We start from the raw sequence: 18,849 nt of genomic DNA on the forward strand, positions 1-18,849 counted from the left end.
AGAAAATCTAAGAAATTATTTTAGTTTTGGTATCGTTTTATGTTTTTCTTTAATTAAAATATTAACGTGAAATTATAACATCTACATAATTTCAAAATATTTTAAATTTATGTTGTACATTACCTTATGTTATATAACTAAAGAGAAATAGTGTTATTCCCTCCACCACCCCATCTTCTCCCTCCACCTTTCCAATTTTTTCTAAATTTCAATCTTACTCTTTTTATTTTTTAAAACCCTAATCCCCTTTCACTCTTTCTCTCGGAGGCAAGCCCCCACCCCTCACCTCCACTTTCACTTTCTCTCTTTCTTTTCAATTTCCACATCAGTTAACACCTAATCTAATTAATTCCTACCATCTTCTTCGTCAACAATGTCACGAGTCCTCTTCACCTTCTCTACGTCACCACCATATATCACATCCTATGACTTTGAATATCAAAACTAGTTTATTGAACCTACACCACATTGAGAAATCCTTACATCCACATATGTTGATGAGCTATCACATGAAATTTGTTGTTCAAACTATCAACTTCTTTCCATTACTTTTTAAAAAATATGACAAAAGTGATCAAACCATATACAATATAACGTAACTAAGCTTTCGAGAATAAAAAATGAAGAAAAGGTGAAAATGGAGAATGGGTTAACGGATGTGAAAATTGAAAAGAAAAAGAGAAAGTGGGGGTGATAGGTGGGGGTTTGCCTCTAAGAAAAAGGGTGAAAGTGAAAGAAGATTAAGGTTTTAAAAAATAAAAAATAAAATAAGCAAAGGTAAAAGTAAAAATGATAAAATTAAAATTTAGAAAAAGTTAGAGAGGTGGAGGGAAAAGACGGGACAGTGGAAGGAGGAACACTCAAAGAAAAAACAACAACGTACATACCAACAAACAATAGTTGAGCTAGGAATAGATACCATCAATATGGGCCGAGGCTAATCGTGCCATAAGTATCAATAAAGTCCAGAAAAAGAACGCCTTGGATCCCCATTGCAAATGACTCCTTGATATTTTCATCTCAAACTTATTTGAAACATTAAAACATTTAGCTAAATTATAATTTTAATATTGTTATTTTTAATATATACTTTTATTTTATTTTATAATTTTAGTCATTAAATTTAGGAAACCACATATAAATTTTTCATACACTTTTTTATTTTTATATTTAATTAATTAAACTATTTTTTCAAAGAGATGAAACCGATATATTATATTTTGAGGTTCAATGTTTTTCAATCATATCAATATAAAATAAAATCTATTTAAAACCTAAGAGTCAACGTTACATTTTTTTTTTCTCGAAAATTCAGATATTAAAAAAAATAAGAGACTAAAATTGCATAAAAAAATTACAAACAGTACAAGTGGAGATTTTTTTCTACAATTTTAAAAATCTCGGATAATTTTCGACTGGTAACCGCAATTACCACAGTGGTTCCTAGTGGACAGAGGATTCAAGGATTCTTAAAGGAATTATGATAATTCTTAAAGGATTAGATTTTGGTTAAAATTAGTATAATTCAGTTTAAAATTAATATAGTTAGTAGTTTAGTTCAGTTTATATTGTACTTTAGTACAATTTAGTATAATTCAATCCGGTATAGATTGATAAAACAAAAAATAGTTCATTTCAGTTTATCTGAACTGTTTTTTTACTATAATTCAGTTTAGACAAACTAGTTTTTAGTTCAATACAATTTTTAGTAATGCAGTGCACTTTAGTTTGATTTGTCCACCCTTAATGATAAATAAAGATATAGATGTCTCTGACTTCATTCAACCTTTTGAAAGTTGTTTTTCAGGATCATTTGTTTTTAGATTGCAAATTATTACTATAATTTAACTCAAAATTAAGTAATTATGTAGTGATGGGTTTGATTCTAACTTATCTTATACATTCTAACTACTTGAGAATTGAAGATTATGTAGTGATAGGTTTCATCTTAATCTACTCAATACAACCTTACTTGAAGGGTGTTTAAGAATAAAAAATTGAAATATATCTAACTGGAATAAATATATCTAACTGGAATAAATACATGCTTTGGAACTAATATGCTTAATAATGAAGCAAATTCTAATACAAGTAAATAAGATCCAATAATAATCATTTAAAAGAATAAATGATAATGTCAAGTCAAAAAATTAGAGATGTGGTCCTTAATTTTAGTATAAGCTTAGCTATGAAAAAGGCTTGTGAGACCAGAAAAAATAACACAAAAAAAAATGCTCCAACATGGTAAGTAATATCTTGGATAGCTATAATAATTTAGTTGAAATTTCTTAAGAAATCATGCTTAAAATAAATAATAATAATGAAAAAAACTGGGTGGATGATTTGGTAATGATAAAAAAATTTGTACATGTAAATATTTGAAGATAAAATCCATTTATTGATAGAAGGAAGACAAGTATCATAATATCTAACCCATGTCTACCATTTTGTTAACAAGTTTTACTTTAGTAATTTTTTAATCAGAAAAATATTAAGTAATAAAGAATTGTTTAGAAGTTAATTTTATTTTTTTAATTTGACTTATGAAATTGAAATTATTTTTAACAAACTTAATTTCTTTAAAACTTATATTTTGGTGGATATTACAACGAAGGATCCGTTACTACCATTAAGACCACTTGAATTTCTTGGATCCATGGGCTTCTATTCAGTAACATATTTTTAAATGGAACTTTCTTGCACTATATTAATTATTTATATATCTTAGTTGCTTTTTATTTTTCTTTTTACTATGTTATAGAATAGCAAGGGTCATGCTCAGTTATTTCTTAGCCTACCAATTGGTTTCTGCTTCTTTATAAGTAATTGGTGAATGCTTGTCAAATTGGTGAGGAAGTTACAGCAAAATATAAAAAAGTGAAAAACCCTCAAAGATAGGGAGCTGTTTGTTGAGTTTTGTCTTCATACAATATTGTACCAGCACGTCTCTCGAAGGTATGTAACCTACTTTCTGTTAAATGGAACATTTTGTCTCGATTCAAAAAAACTCAAGCAGTAAAGCAAATAAAAAAAATAAAAAATTGGGTCTATTGTCTCGGTTCTAGTTTGAACCAAGGTCGTAGACCCTTAAAATTAATTAATTAATGAGACTATTGCCTCGGTTGGATCCAGAATCGAGGTAATAGATCCTTTTTTATCTCAGTTTTCATTAGAACCGCGGTTTAAAGTATATATTTTTTTAAAAAAACTTATTGTTTCTGTATCACATAAACCATATGAAAAAATCACATAAATCATATGCAAAAATCCTATAAACATAAACAAACGCAGAAAAACATATTTATCGGGAATTTTTTTTTTGTTTTTTTTTTCAAACTTTAAAAGAAATATTTAAAATAGTTACATTTTGAATTTTGAGCTGAAAAGTTTTGTGAAGAGATTTCATGATTTTTTATTCTTCATACAAATTTCCATTTCATTTAGAGTTCTTTTTAGCATATTCTCAGTTTTATATATACCTATGTTTTGATGTGTATGGTGTATGAAGAACAATCAACTAAACAAAAACTTGAAAAATCTAAACCGAAACTAACCTTGAATGTGAGTTTCACTACAATAAAAACGCGTATTACCGACGGTCTTCAGGCCTTCGGTAATGTATTGGTGAAATTAAATACCGAAGGATTTTGCTCTTCGGTAATATCTTCGATTTCCACCATCTTAAAAGTGTATAATATTCCTATATTTTACTGTAAGAACAACAAGTAAGAAAAACATAAATAGTTATATTTTTGGCAATTAATGATTTCATGGAATATGCTTGCAAAACTTTTATATCAAATATATGAGAATGTAATATTTCTAATTTTAGTTTCATGAGAATCTTTCTTGATACATTTTGAAAAAGAAATTAATGTTTAATAAATCCAAAACCATGTTACAGACCCTGTTATAAATTTTATGACTCTGGATATATATATATATATATATATATATATATATATATATATATATATATATATATATATATCTCGTAGTTTTCATATAATTATTAAGGAAACTTACAATATCCAAACCTTGATTGAAACTTGCTTCGATGGAATGAAGGGTGTTTTTCCAAACTGAAATTATTACAGTTAAAGAAAAATCAAAATTTGAAAACTATACTTAGACTTGGGCCAACAGTCAGAAAGGGAAGAAGCTCTACATTGTACTCGTCAGGTAGGTGTCCTTCACCTCTGTCTTTTTGCTTTTGTTGTTATTGTAATGAATGTGTAATTGAATCGAGCTCTGGTGATAAGTAGATTGATATTGAAGTTAGACTGTTTGTTTCTTTATTCTGCTGTGCAGAGTGTAATCTGTGTATTCGCTGATTAGATTAAGCTATGATTGGTTTGATTTCGTTATTTGATTTTAACAAGAAGGGGCATATGTGTGCAGAATTCATGGCCTAATACGAGGTGAGAATATGGAGCTAGGACGTGATTCTGATCCCGGTGGTCAGGTAGTGCTTTCATTTTTATTTGTTTTTTAATTTCTTCGAAATGCTGATTTTAATTTATATACAAAATAGACTTATTTAAAACAACTCGTTTCAGCTTTTGATAGAAAGTTTATTCCAACTTTTTTTAGTTTTCTTTTTCTGCCAGTGTTCAGGGAAAAACTTATCCAAAAAGGATCTTTGTCTTCCTTTTGTTTTTTCACACTGCCAGTATGTGCAAACTAAAATCTTTCCATCTGTCTTTGTTTCTGCTGAATAGGTTAAGTATGTGGTGGAACTAGCGAGGGCATTGGGGTCTATGCCAGGAGTTTATCGGGTTGATTTGCTAACTAGACAAGTGGCGGCTCTGGATGTAGACTGGAGTTATGCGGAGCCAACAGAAATGTTGACACCAAGAGACGCGGATGATTATGGAGATGACATGGGAGAGAGTAGTGGTTCTTATATTGTTCGTATTCCATTTGGTCCGAGAGATAAATATATTCCGAAAGAACTTCTCTGGCCATACATTCCTGAATTTGTTGACGGAGCACTTAACCACATTATACAGATGTCCAAATCTCTTGGGGAACAGATTGGCAGCGGGCATGCTATCTGACCAGTCGCCATCCATGGACATTATGCAGATGCAGGTGACTCTGCTGCTCTTTTAGCTGGCGCCTTAAATGTTCCTATGCTTTTTACTGGGCACTCGTTTGGCCGTGATAAGTTGGAACAACTTCTGAAGCAAGGTCGACTATCGAGAGATGAAATAAATGCAACTTACTAGAAATTTATGGTTTATTATGTGTATTTTTCTGGTTGGTATATATATATATATATATATATATTTTAGTGCACTGGGTTTTATGATGTTTAGACCGTGACTGGATGTGGTTAGGTTTTTGGAAAACTTATATAAGGATCATCTTTAAACAACATAATGTTGATGCGAAATTAATATATACTTGAATATGTTGGATGAAATATGATGTAGGGAAATGATTATAGCTTTGCATATTCCCTGGTTGTTGTAGTTTTATGAATGGTTTTGAGATTCTTGAAAAGTCATTATGTGTGAATTGATGCTAGGATAGAATTTGTGGTTGTTATGTATGATTGAAAATATATGATTTCTGGAAATATAGTGGAATATTGGAGGAACCGAGAATGATGCTCTATTTCTAACTTTTGACATGCTAATCAAAGTATGATAAATTTGGTTGTAGTGTGAGTATGTTGTATGAAGAAAATTTACTAACTGTCCTTTTTCTGTCTGGAAATAGAATTAGGAATTTTAGTACATAATAATTAGAGAAGATTAGAGTTTCTATTGGTTGATACTATTATGAAAGTTGGATTTAGGTATGTTTTGCTACCGTTACTTCTCATATTGGTTGAAAAAATATACCTTTGAGGTACATTTCCAGCAGTATGGTAATTTTTTCCCAATATCTATGACTTCTACTTACATTTATAAACTACACCAAAGCAGATCATAAACTACACCATAATTGGTTACTGGACAGTAGAAAATTCGCCCTTCGGAAATTACCGAAGGCTTTTGGCCCTCGGTAATTACCGAAGGCTTTTGGCCCTCGGTAATTACCGAAGGGCAAAAGCCCTCGGTAAATGTTAGCGACAAGGGATTTACCGAGGGCTCTTTGGCCGTCGATAAGCCTTCGGTAATTATCTTTTACCGACGGTTTTGGGCTGTTTCCGAGGGCTTCTGGCCTTCGGTAATGCCCTTTTTTTTTGTAGTGTTTGGGGCTGAAACGAAACGAAATGACCATCCTAAAGCGTCTATTCGAAGAGCTGAAGAACACATGTGCACAAAATCAATCGGTCAAAACGAAAGAAAATCATACCTAAGCACTTAATCAACGTAAAATGAAATAAAAAAGCAAGAAAAGTTGAAGAGGATGGCTGCGAAAATCGAAGAAAGAGAGTAGAGGCGCACACCACAAACAGAAAAGCTTTTGTTTGATAATACATATGTTCGCAAAATTTAACCCTAAACAGATGTTATTACCTCAGTTATTTTTTTAACCGAGACAATAAGGGTCTATGACCTCGGTTCTATAAAGAACCGATGCCTAAATCCCCTAAAAAAAAAATCAGTTATTTTATGCTCGGTTCTCTAAACAACCGAGGTCATAGACTTTTGTAATAATTACAAAAATGTCACCGCGCCGGTTCTTTTTGAACCGAGGTATATACCTTTGCGAAAAATTACAAAAATGCCATCGCGCTAGTTTTAAGAATCGATTCTTTTTTAACCGAGACATATACCTATGCGAAAAATTACAAAAATACCACTGCGCCATTTTTTGCTTTGGTTCCAACTAAACCGGTGATAAATGTGCAAATTTAAATCCTTTTTTTTTACTAGTGAATAATAATTACTTTTCGGTTGAAATGATTTGTTATTAAACATATTTATTATTAATCAAATTAAGCAAATCATTTGAATTATTAAAAAAAAAATTAGTTGTATTACCGGTGGTTTTTGAAATTCCAAGTAAGTAAGCTCATAAATTTCCAACGATTTTGGACAACCTACACAAGTTCCGACCGTTTTAGACAACTCACACGAGTCCAACGATTTTAAGTAGCCTCAACAACTACCGACATTTTTTTGTAAAACCTCCTGCAACTGGCTGCAGTTTCAGAAACCCCGGCGACAATTTTTGTGAAACCACTACAAATAGTGACGATTTTGAACAAAACCATAAAAAATTATCACCAACAACTATTTTCCTAACTATTTTGTCAATCGCAAAAAATATATTTACTAGGAAGTAAAAACGCTGGTAATGAAAAAATAAAAACGCTGGTAATGAAAAAATAAAAAGTGTGAGAACTAAAATTTCAGTTTTATCAAAGACTATTATTAAAGCTTACAATAGCGTTCCTCTCTAAAATTCAAATGCAGTTAAAAAAGATATACTCAAGTTTTCTTAAATAAGATAGAATTACAATTCAACTAATTCATTCTTATCTAAAACATTATGTAAAAATATCATGTATTAAATTTGATAACTATGTTTGTTTCAAAAGATTAATTAGCTTTTCATTTTCTCCTTAGTCTTAGTAATTGTCAAGAACATAAGTCTATATAAAACAATTATTCCGATTAAGATAGCAAGATCAACCCATTTGGAGTAACCCATTTCCACTTGCCATATCTTTGTGAGTACTTCCTTGTCACTTATGTAGGTTCCTCCATCTTCATCACTTCTCAACTTCAGACCAATGAACTCATTCTTGAACAATCCTTGGAAGGCATATTTGTGGAAGGAAACATAATACATAGGGTATTTCCAAAATGGTTTGGGGAGATCATTTGGCAGACGAAAAAACCCACCAGTTAAAATCATCACTCCCATAATTCCACCAGAGACTGTGATGTTAGTGTTGGGATTTGGGAGGATACTTGAAACAACCATCATGAGACTCTCAACCCACAAAATGCATGCAAGTAATACACTAGAAAAATAGATGCAACGTTCAAGTCCTGTGTGAAGTCCAGAAAGGTAATAAGTGATCACACCAGGAATCACTGACATCAGTGCCATGTATGGAATAGGTGATAATGTATGGCTAATGACAAAAGCACCAACACCACAGTGTCCATTCAATCTCTCACGTTCAAATACCTGAATCATAAACATGTTAGGAACATATAACATTTTTTCAACCTTCTTTTGTCAAAGGTATTCTTATAATGTTTGTTAAGTACTAGATTTTAATTGTTCTATCAATATGTGAATGTGAGACTTCTAACAATATGGTTGGAACAAACCATGTTGATTAATTGCATTTTGAATGGCGTTTTTACCTTAATTTGTTCCAAAAATGGAGGAAATCCACCAAGAAGGGTTATGAAAGTTAGGACTGAAGCAACAAAAGATACCAGTGACCCTCTAGCCTGAAATATGCATGAAGAAAGGAAATTATTATTATCATGAATTAATAGTTGCGTTATGCTTTAAATGGCATAAACCGAAGCACTTAAACTACTTTACCTGAATGGATGAATTACTTGAACCAACGTCAAAGAATATAGTTCCCATACTAATAGCTGCTACAATAAACATAGCCAGACGCAACCAATAATTGGTTACATCACGAAACAAGTGCACTGAAGATCTTCGTAGAAGAACGTGACACTGAGTTAGAAATGCTGTTTGTGTTCTGCTGCTCCCCGTGAAACCGTATTCCTGAATTCATCAAAAAGTTATTCCTTCATCATGTGAAAAATCCTTGTTCTATACGAGTTCACCACGCAACATGTTATATTACACTTACCCTTTCACCTATTGCTGCTACTTCTTTCCGAACTTGGTTACTAATTTCAGAAGATTTAAAAAACTTCACAAGGGTATCCACTGCTTCTTCTTCGGGTACTACTATGTGGAAGCCTTCTTTATCATCCTGCAAATAATGAAGATAAATCAACGAGGTTTTGTTGCCAGCTCTAATGCATTGACGTGTTGACTTTCTCACCAGTATGAAATCCTTGTTTATGATCCTCAAGAAATGATCAGAAGGGTTGTGGAGAGGTGGACAAGGAAAGCCATTAGAAGCAAAAAACTACATTCAATCAAGAATACAATACAATCAATTAGAAGCTATAATCTGAAATGAATTTGTTCTTATATAGAATGTTCATGATTAATTCAGCTACAAACCTCGGTTGCAGCAGAAGTGGTGCCAAAATATACTGTTTCACCTGAAGACAGAAGACAAAGATGATCAAAAAGCTCAAAAACTTCACTGCTGGGCTGATGGACGGATGCAACGATTGTTCTTTTGATGCCATCTCTTATCTTTAGGCTTGCAATTCTGCTCATGACATAGTAGGAAGCTGCACTGTCAAGGCCACTGGTTGGTTCATCAAGAAGGAGAAGTTTGGGGCTTGTAAGAATCTGAATACAAATGGCAAGTCTCCTCTTTTGCCCCTCACTAAGGCCTTTAGAAGCCTTCCCTTTAATCCTTGTGTGAGTGGTCTCTTGTAGACCCATTTGTCTGATTGTAAAATCTACTCTCTCTTTCTTCTCTCTGTTGGACATTGACTCTGGAAATTGGAGATGAGCTGAATAGGACACTGCTTCTCCTACTGTTAATGTTGATAACACAGCATCATCATGTGTTACATATGCCTGCTTTCACAAGGTAATAATAATATGAAAAGAGGTTAATTAGATTTCATTTTCTTCAAACAAAAGCCTTTTGAGGGATTTCACTTACAGATGTTCCATAAGCCAGTTCATGTTTATGGCCATTAATTAGAATTTTTCCTGTTTGCTTTGAGCTCGAAACCAGTCTTCCTGCAGATTTTTCAGAAGGATTAAACCAAACAGCTTGTCCACAATTTTTCTATACCAAAATGCCCTTTGTTTCTAAACCAACTCTTCACAATTAGAAGTTCCCATGGTGAGGTAATTAGAATGATTATATAGGATGCAATGAGGATCAATGTATTATTACTCCTTCATATATCCTTTAATACTTTAATTTTGTATATTCAAATTTTAATTCATTTTTGTTCAAAACTTACCATAATTCTCTTTAATTTAACCACACAAATTTGTTTTTCGGGTTAAATAATATAAGTTGGTCTAAAATATCATTTAACATAAAATAAACTTATCATGAATTAGAAGAATTATATTTTTCATTTTTAAAACTTAAAACAAAAATTAATTCAAATTTCCTAGTTGAAATACTGTCAGAAAATTTAATTCGATTCCAATTATACAAAAGATTCAATGATGTTCCAATCATAGGAAGAAAAGAGAAAAAAAAGCATTCACCTGCTAAGGCATCAAGAAGTGTCGATTTGCCACAGCCAGAAGGACCCATTACTGCCAAAAGTTGCCCTGGCTTGGCATAACCAGTTAGAGCCTTAAGAATCGGTTTCCTACCTTTCCTTCCATTTGGAACTGTCACCTGCAAATCCTCCCATGTCAGGAACATTCCCTCTTCCTTTCTTTCTTCCTCAACAGTGCCAACCAACTCCTGCTTCGACTGCATAATCAAAGGAGCAGGACTACTATTGGGTGATCCATATTTACTGAGAAGAACATTCATGATCTCTTTCAATCAATACGATGATGTTTGGTTGTGTTTGCGACAGAGGGTAGGTGGTGGAGGGATATGGCTTCCTTACATTATCGTATAAAAACTGCTGTCACACAAAATCAAATTTAAGTGCACAACAACGTTTAACAAAAGGCATTGAAGCCACAATGACATCAACGTATATAACACTTCACTTCTTTCAATTGATTAGTAAACATCACATTAACGTTATACATTGTTTAAGAAATATTACATAGTTTTTTCTGGTATGAGATTTTAAATCTTAATCGAATATGGAAACTAAAAGGGAGACGATTATTCTACAAACACGTTCCAATTATTTAATTAGTTTCTAGTTGTCAAGGGATGTTTTTAAGGAAAGTTATCCTAAATAAACGTGTTAACAACATTGTTTTGATTTATTATATCACTGAAGATTAAATAATTAAACATTGAAGATTTTGAAAATAAAGATAAGAATGTTATTAATAATTTAATATTGGAGATCCAAGATTACAAGTATCAAAATAAAGACCAATAGAAGTTATATATTAAGAAGTTATAAATAATTAAGATTTATGCTTTAAAAATGTTTCACTTGCTTTTTGTAATAAAAGATGGAAACTTGTAAATATATGCTCAAATCAAAATTGATGATGATCAACACACAAATTACAGAAAACTTTCAAGTGTTTTACTTGAATAATTCTTCTTTTAAGAACCATATCCATTCATCTTCCCTTTTGCACTTTATTTATTAAATTATTAACATAGCCACTTTATTATTTTTCATTTCAATTATTTCATTTTAATTATTCATCGTAATCTCAAATAAATTATATTTAGGGTAACATTATATGCTTTTCCTTGATTTTAGATAAATTTTATTTTGTAAGAATCTAGAAATGATATACAATTAGTGATGGTGATGGTTTTTAAAAGATGACACAATATTATTTTAATTATAAAAAAATTAAAAGTTATAAATAGATTTTCTATTACTAAAAATTTGTTTTATAAAAATCGGAGAACTTTTTCTTTAAACTTTTTCTTTATCTTCTCTTTAGGTTTTTGACCTAAAAACACTTTATTATCTTCCTTTCAATTATTTTATTTTAATTATTTATTATAATCTCAAATAAATTATATTTAAAGTAGCATGCTCTTCTTTTACATGATCGTAAATAAATTGTGTTAGAGTAATTTTTTTTTTCAAATTATACATATTTAATTTATAAAAATTTAACGCGTAAATTTATAACGAAAAATTTACTTTGAAAGATGAAATATCCTTGAAGAAATTAATTCGCTAAAGAAAATATTTGTCCTCTACCATAAAAGTTCGTGTTAAAAGTCCGTCATCAATAAATTTGAATCAACATCCATATAATTAAGGAGCCATATTAATCACTTATATTTAAATCATCTTAATTTCTCAATTATTAAAGTTATTCTTTCTTTTCAAAATATCATTCATTAATACTTAGTGAATATGATATAAAGAGGTGTTATATAACTAATTTGTATAAATTTAAAAGAAAAATCATACAAAAGTATTTAAGAAAAATATAAATAAAATTTATGCAATTTAAATAAGAGTAAATTTTGCAGTTAATTTTTTATATATACAAATCCATTAATAGATCCTAACTATTATATTTCTATTTATTTTTTATAATAAAAAATATTTATTTAAAATTTAGTATCTTAAATAAATATTAAAATTTTATGGTTTTTATTTTTTAGAAAAAAAATTATATTATAGTTAAATTTTAGAACAGAAAATTTTAAATGTGCATAATTATAAGTCACATAAATGGACAAAGTATATAGTAAGTTATATTTCTTAGAAATTTATTTGAAACAATGCCAAAGATTTCGATTAAGGATTTGTAAATAGAAATTGATTATTTTATTATTAAAAGTTTGAATTATAAATAAAAAAATAGTTAATTGAATTTTATTTTATAAAATATACTATTTTTTTAGAAATATTTTTCTTTTTCTTTTGAATTTCTTATAGAATTCTTCGGATCAAGTTTATTATAGGAGTCTTAGTATAAAGCAGAATCATCATCTAAATTAGTAAGCTTATCCTTTATCTTTACTTGAGTTAGTTTAGTGAGATGCTTTATGTGAAAATTGTTTACATGCCACTTTTTTGAGCTTAAGATGAATCTCTACATGTCAGTAATCATCAGGAAGAGTTTAGATCATTGATCTTAATTTTTTCTTTGTGTAGGTAAAATGTTATGTGAGAGCTTGAATTTGTGCATAATAGTAGAGAAAAAGCTCAAATTCATGTAAGATAAGTTAGCATTACCTGAAAAATAGCATTAAATTGGATATTTTGAAAGATATTACATTGGTTTTACCACTAATATAGACTCAAGTGATGTAATAAGTTAAACACATTTTACATCAATTGATCAACTCATGTAAAATATTAGTATATTACAATGATTTCCATCATTTATAATTTAAATAAAAACTTTAGAAAAAAACATTAGAAGGGCATAGTGGAAACAACCAATGTAATATGTTCTAGTTAAAAGGCTTGAAATTATTACATTGGTTAATGTGGGAACCGATGTAATATATACACCTATTATATCGAGTCTAACCTTAATTGATATAATATTTTTATATTTTTAACTGTTGTAAAGTAAATTTGTTCATACCAATACTAACCAACCTATTGTAGTCATAATGAATCATATTCAAACAAATACGCTACCGTAGAAAATTCAAATATTATGATGGTTTGAAGTAATAAATCCAAAAGTAATACATAAACATGAAGACTTGTCATAAACCTGAAAAAAAAAATACTTTAAATATGCAATTTATGTTAAAAACCGTTGCAGATAATATTTTTCAACCAAAAGGTCTACAAAAATTTATAATTTTTTCGGGGATTATTTTTTTCGTTTTTGGCGGTTTTAATTCCGGAAAATGCATTACCCGCGATTCGAAAAACTCCTGAAAAATGCTGCATCGCTAAGTAATTACCAAACTGTCAGTATTAGCGGGGGTTTTGAGAAAAATGTCGATATTAGCGGGAGTTTTGGAAAAACCGCCAGTATTAGCGTGAGTTTTAGAAAAACCGCCAGTATTTGCAAAGGTTTCGAAAAAACCGCTAATATTAACGGGTTCCTAAAAAACTGCTGGTAATTGCAGGGGTTATGAAAAAACCGCTGGAAATGTGTGCATATTCTTTTTTTTAGTTTTTTAGTGTGATAAAATGAGATTATGATCAAATTAGTTTTAATAACCACATAGACAATGAAATAATATGAACTAAAACTGAATTATATATAAAATAAACTACATTGTTCAATATATTAATATAATTGATACCTTTAATTGTTCATGTATAAAAATTAAAAAGAAAGATGTTTAATACTAAATTAAAATACTAAAAATATGACTAAGAAAGATGTTCATTAACAATGTTGATTTTGATACATAAAGTACATAGTAGACACAACGAGCATGTTTTTCTCAACGATCAAGAATTTCAAGTTGATGCACACTTAACCCAGCTGCATAAAATTCTTCAAAACTCATCCTTCTATATTGTAATGAATTCAACTGTGATAAAAAGAAATATAAAGATGTAAAGTCGGTCCATCCATAAATAAATAATTTCTAGATTTAGTAAAGAAGTTACATTGACTCACAAGAAACTGAGAGACTAATAACGAGGGTGGAAAGTACCAACCCTGTTCTGATGAAGAAGCAATATAGAAAAGATTTGGCATGGTTTAATGATATCAACTCCTCTAGAGTCATTGCCACCGGGGATATAGTCAATACAAATGTGATTCAAATTAAGTTAAAAACAACTTCCTTTGCTCACAGTGTGAGAGTCCTGTGTAAAAGGGGATGCAAGAGAAATGCCATATCATAGAACACATTTTCAAACATACATCGATATAACACATTCTTTCCTTTCAAATACTTTCACCTTCAATCAACTTATTAGGTTTAATAATTCATTTCCTCAAGTAAAGCAAGATGGTAATTAGAAATGTTTTTAGTTGTGCAGCATTTTGCAAAAGATACTTTTTTCCTATTTCTCTCAAATATCACTTTAGAACAAGAAGGAATTTTAAATTTATAAATGCAGGATGGAAACAAAATCATTTTTTTATTCATATCACTCTCATGAATTTAGCTATTTATGCAAGGCCCCTATAAAAAGGATATTTGGTAAGTGGATTAACCACCTGCAAAATAAAAGAAAATGATAAAATGTTGATTATTTATGTAGTTTATTGAAGCTGATACAAAATTAAGAATAGTAGGAGAATAATAAATGAGACAGAAATAGAGAAGCTCTTTCTCCAAACCTTTCACTAACCTCAAAACAAGGCACACGAAAATTAAAAAATAGCAACTTCTTCATATGGGTGAAAATAACAATGATTAATTTTGTTGTTCTTCCTTGTCTTCCACATCTAGTACGCTTTCTTGAAAGTAGTGCTCTGTAATAGTGTTCTATGAAAATAGTCCATAGCTAAGCGGGAATCAAGCAGTGAATAAAATATTTTCAACAACCATTTTTCTCAATATATGCATTGTATTTAATATTCCATTTCACTCCATGTTAATATATATTTAATAATTATCTTGCAACGTAGTTCATCGCAAGTTTAATATGAAAAAATAAATTAAAAAAAATTATCTTGATAATGATGTATAAATATTACACGCATTCAATTTCATCCTGTGTTATAGATATGATGCAAACATTATCCCTAAATAATTTAAATTACCTTTAAAAAAATACGTAAAGAAATTAGAAAATTGGATGTGGACCAATGCATTCTCGTAATCTCTTTCTACCCAATTAACTAATGTATTTCCACTTAAGTAATGATTATTTGCATCCTGTAAAGAGTTAAAGGGAATGACAGCTCTGACACGTGATTTACGCTTTCGTGATGAGTCCAAGAAATTAATTTACTGTATATTATTTATTGACTGGAAAAAATTGTCTAGTAATTAAGGATAATTTTTGATAAAAATAAATTAGTTCAGTAAAACATATCGGAATGGGCCTTTAGCATACAAAAAGATCCCCTTGAGAGAGAGAATATGAAAAGAGTGCTTCAGAGAGATTATTTAATTTCTTAGCTAATTCATTCATTTATAGAAATCATTACATCAAAGATATATGAAAAGTAATGATCAACCTACACATAGGTAATACAATGCATATGATAACATGTTATGATAAGTTAAATATTCAACTAAGTTAAACAACTCTGATAGGTTCCTATAGAAAAACAAAGGAAGTACTCAAAAGGTACTTGTTAAGTAATAAACAAGTGAAAAATATTTAAGAGAAAGTATAACAACTAATACAAAGGAAACTTAAAAGAACAAGGAATGATACACATACGAAATGTCAGAACTCATTAAAAACCCAATTAGTGGAAGCTAGGTGTCAACGAAAATGTTCGAATTTTTAGATAATGGAAGGCAGGTGTGCAGCGCTGAGTGACCGATCGGTTTTAATGACGGTAGTATTTAAGGCGAAATTTCAAACTTCGTGCCACTTTTCTGCATGCACCCTTCACCTTCAACCTTCTGAACCTCCATTTTCTCCTCCTTCTCTCTACAATCTCCATTTTCTCTCTACGATTTCTCATCCTTTTCTTCTTCTGATCATCATTCAGGCAACGCTTGAATATTTCTGGTGCCAAGAGCTGCACTTTGCACTGATCAAGTTGTGGTTTAAGCTGTTTTTTAAATCGGTGAGCTCTAAGGGTATAAGACGGGTAGTGGTGAACCATATCCTGTATCTGTGAGTGTTCGGCTATGTTTAGAGGTAAGGGAAGCTTATATAATTTGATTATGATTCTTTGTTTGAATGATTGAATGGTTGTTGATCGTTGGATGAATATAAAGCATGGTTATTACTGCATGTTTGGCGGTATGAATGTATGAGTTTTAAATGATGAGGAAATGGTTTGAGATATGGTTTTGATTTTTAAAGTCTACAGTATATTGCGTAATTGTGTGTTATCAACCGAGAGTCATTTATTGACCGTTCGGTTTATCCTTGAGTATTCGGTCTGGATTGGATTCTTCTTCTGGGAGAATTTCAGTTAATAACCGATCGATTTTCTCTTAGTGTGCTTGTAAGTAAGCGTTCCGTCTAAGTATAGTTTCCTCTTTATGCTTCCTAAACAATTTAGTTAATGTATTCTATAATACTTAAAGTCGTAGATGTTATCGTTATTTTTCATTTAAAAATAAGTGTTGCGTAATTGTATATATATATATATATATATATATATTCCTTCATTTTGATTTATATTCAATAGTGCTCGGTCTTGGACCAAGCGTTCAGTCTCAGTAGTGCTCGGTCTTGAACCAAGCACTCGGTCTCAATAGTGGTTGGTCTTTAACCAAGCGCTCGGTATTTATATTATACTCCATTGTTTACTATCTTTGAACTAAGAGTGTTCGGTCCAAGTCAATAGTATTCGGTTTAAGCCTATAGGGTTCGGTTTAAGTTCCTAGGTTTCACAAATATTTATCACAATTTTCAGTTAAGTCTAAAATACACTTATTCTTTAGTATTCGGTACATTCTTAGAAGTTCTGTCTAGTAAAATCACGTCCTGTAGTAACTGATGAGTAACCATTAAACGTTCAAATATTACCACGAGCGTTCGGTTTATGATGATGGTGTTCGGCTTATGAGGAGTCTTATCTAGAATGGACCGTTCGGTCCTGTTCTGTGTATAAGTGGAAGACCGCTCGGTCTTACACTAAGTGTTCAGCTGTGTTAGTCTAGAAACTATTCAAAACGTTCGGTCTTGTCTCAGGGGGAATGTTATTGTTCAGTTTTGATTTCAGATGGGATCTGTTTGTATTGGTTCGGTATGATTGTATTATTGAATATGAATGGAATAGAATGGAAATGAAAGAGTATTCCAGGGAGGAATATCTCATAAGTGGTTATTGAATGGTAGAGTATGAATGTGGTTATGCTTAGTTGGCGGTTATCCTGATATTCTGTGATTACTCATTCTCAAGTAGGGAGGAGTAAGTTATGTGTGAGAATGGCAGGAGGTCCTAGTCCATAAGGTGAACTTGGACAGAACGGACTAACCTCGGGTGACAGCTGTTGAGGGCATCCCAGCTATTACATCACCCGGGTGCAAAAACGTCGAAGCTACACATAATTCATACAGTCCGGACAGTCAGAGTAAAGTGGTCGGTCATTGCATGCTTTGACTTGAAATTTTGATTGGAAATGCATGATTGGATGTTACATGATTGTATATTGAGTTATGTTAGATTTATGTGAAGTATAGGTTTTACTGAATTAATTAAATTACATAAGCTTACCCTATTTCCTGTCTTGTCTGTATTGTCCGTTCGGTTGGTTTTGTCCTGTTGCAATGATCATCTTGTGGATGTGAGCAGAAAGAGCAGAGCTGCTGGAAGAGGCCTTAGAAGAAGTGGGAACCGTTCGGTATAGATGATTTTGGAAACAGTTCGGTCTAGGCTGTTTACTGTAATAGTTTAAATTCTATAGTATTTTCGTAAGGCATTCGACCATGGGTGTACTTATTCTCAGAACTGAACTGTAATATTGTTATCTGTAAATATTCTAGATATGATTTTATGTTGTATTTTTGGGATGTTACACGAACATTGTATTCCACACCGTATCCAGAGTTGAGAGACATAAAAAACTATTAGAAAAAAGAACTTTAATCAAAAGAACAAGTAAACAATTAACAATAAGTAAATAGATTAAAGGAGAGTATGATATAAAGCCTAAAAGTTAAAAGTAAATGAGACTTGCACGTAATAAGTGCAGCAAACTAAACTAATGCAAGAGAGTAAAAATAAAAGGCAATAAAAAATTTCTGAACCTGATAGAGCTGTATAACGGATTCAACATGTCTTCCTTAGCTTTTTCAACTTGACAAAGGACAAATACCTATAAAACAAGTAACCAGAAAATGCATGAAACGTTAAATGGAAGAGCTAGAAAAAATTATAAAAATAACATTGCCTCATGGTAGATCACCGTCAGATGAGATCTTAATTTGTCCACCCTTTGCTTGTATAACACTATTTATCTTCTTAATCCATTCAACCTTATCAGATGCACTTTCAGCCTTCAAAACAACAACACTATGTGTTGCAACATAAAAACATAGTAATTAAAATGGTTTCAAAATTTTGTAAGAAATAAAAGTGTGCATGTTCCATTGACGACTATATTAACAGAGGATTTTACCTTTCAGAACATATTTATAAAGAACTCTGTTGGTAATTTTAAATGCA

At 30.9% G+C, this 18,849-nt stretch overlaps 1 protein-coding gene and 1 pseudogene across 2 annotated transcripts; one reads left to right on the top strand and one right to left on the bottom strand.

The window, feature by feature from the left end:
• Window positions 1-4,414: 4,414 nt before the first annotated feature.
• LOC148205804 (putative sucrose-phosphate synthase) lies at window positions 4,415-5,231 on the top strand (annotated as a pseudogene).
• A 2,155-nt stretch (window positions 5,232-7,386) lies between these two features.
• LOC124845749 (ABC transporter G family member 1-like) lies at window positions 7,387-10,602 on the bottom strand. 2 transcript variants are annotated; one of them, XM_088112158.1, is made up of 8 exons: window positions 10,261-10,602; window positions 9,695-9,774; window positions 9,136-9,606; window positions 8,951-9,037; window positions 8,753-8,878; window positions 8,470-8,664; window positions 8,283-8,372; window positions 7,387-8,100 (listed from the first exon to the last, which is right to left on the bottom strand). In XM_088112158.1, the coding sequence occupies exons 1-8, from the start codon at window positions 10,535-10,537 to the stop codon at window positions 7,507-7,509; spliced, it is 1,920 nt and encodes a 639-aa protein (XP_087968284.1). In that variant the 5' UTR covers window positions 10,538-10,602; the 3' UTR covers window positions 7,387-7,506. The 2 variants fall into 2 exon arrangements, with proteins under 2 accessions (XP_087968284.1, XP_087968277.1); XM_088112151.1 differs by having other exon boundaries at window positions 8,753-9,037.
• Window positions 10,603-18,849: the final 8,247 nt, after the last annotated feature.

Source organism: Vigna umbellata, chromosome 1, assembly GCF_029865625.1.
Source record: "Vigna umbellata cultivar VRB3 chromosome 1, Vumbellata_1.0, whole genome shotgun sequence".
Lineage (NCBI taxonomy): Eukaryota > Viridiplantae > Streptophyta > Magnoliopsida > Fabales > Fabaceae > Vigna > Vigna umbellata.

Coding starts and splice junctions, on each gene's coding strand:
- LOC124845749 (XM_088112151.1), bottom strand. CDS start 10,537: ATGAATGTTCTTCTCAGTAAATATGGATCACCCAATAGTAGTCCTGCT. Junction 9,775..10,260: donor ACTTCTTGATGCCTTAGCAG/GTGAATGCTTTT, acceptor AAAAATCTGCAG/GAAGACTGGTTTCGAGCTCA. Junction 9,607..9,694: donor AACTGGCTTATGGAACATCT/GTAAGTGAAATC, acceptor TTGTGAAAGCAG/GCATATGTAACACATGATGA.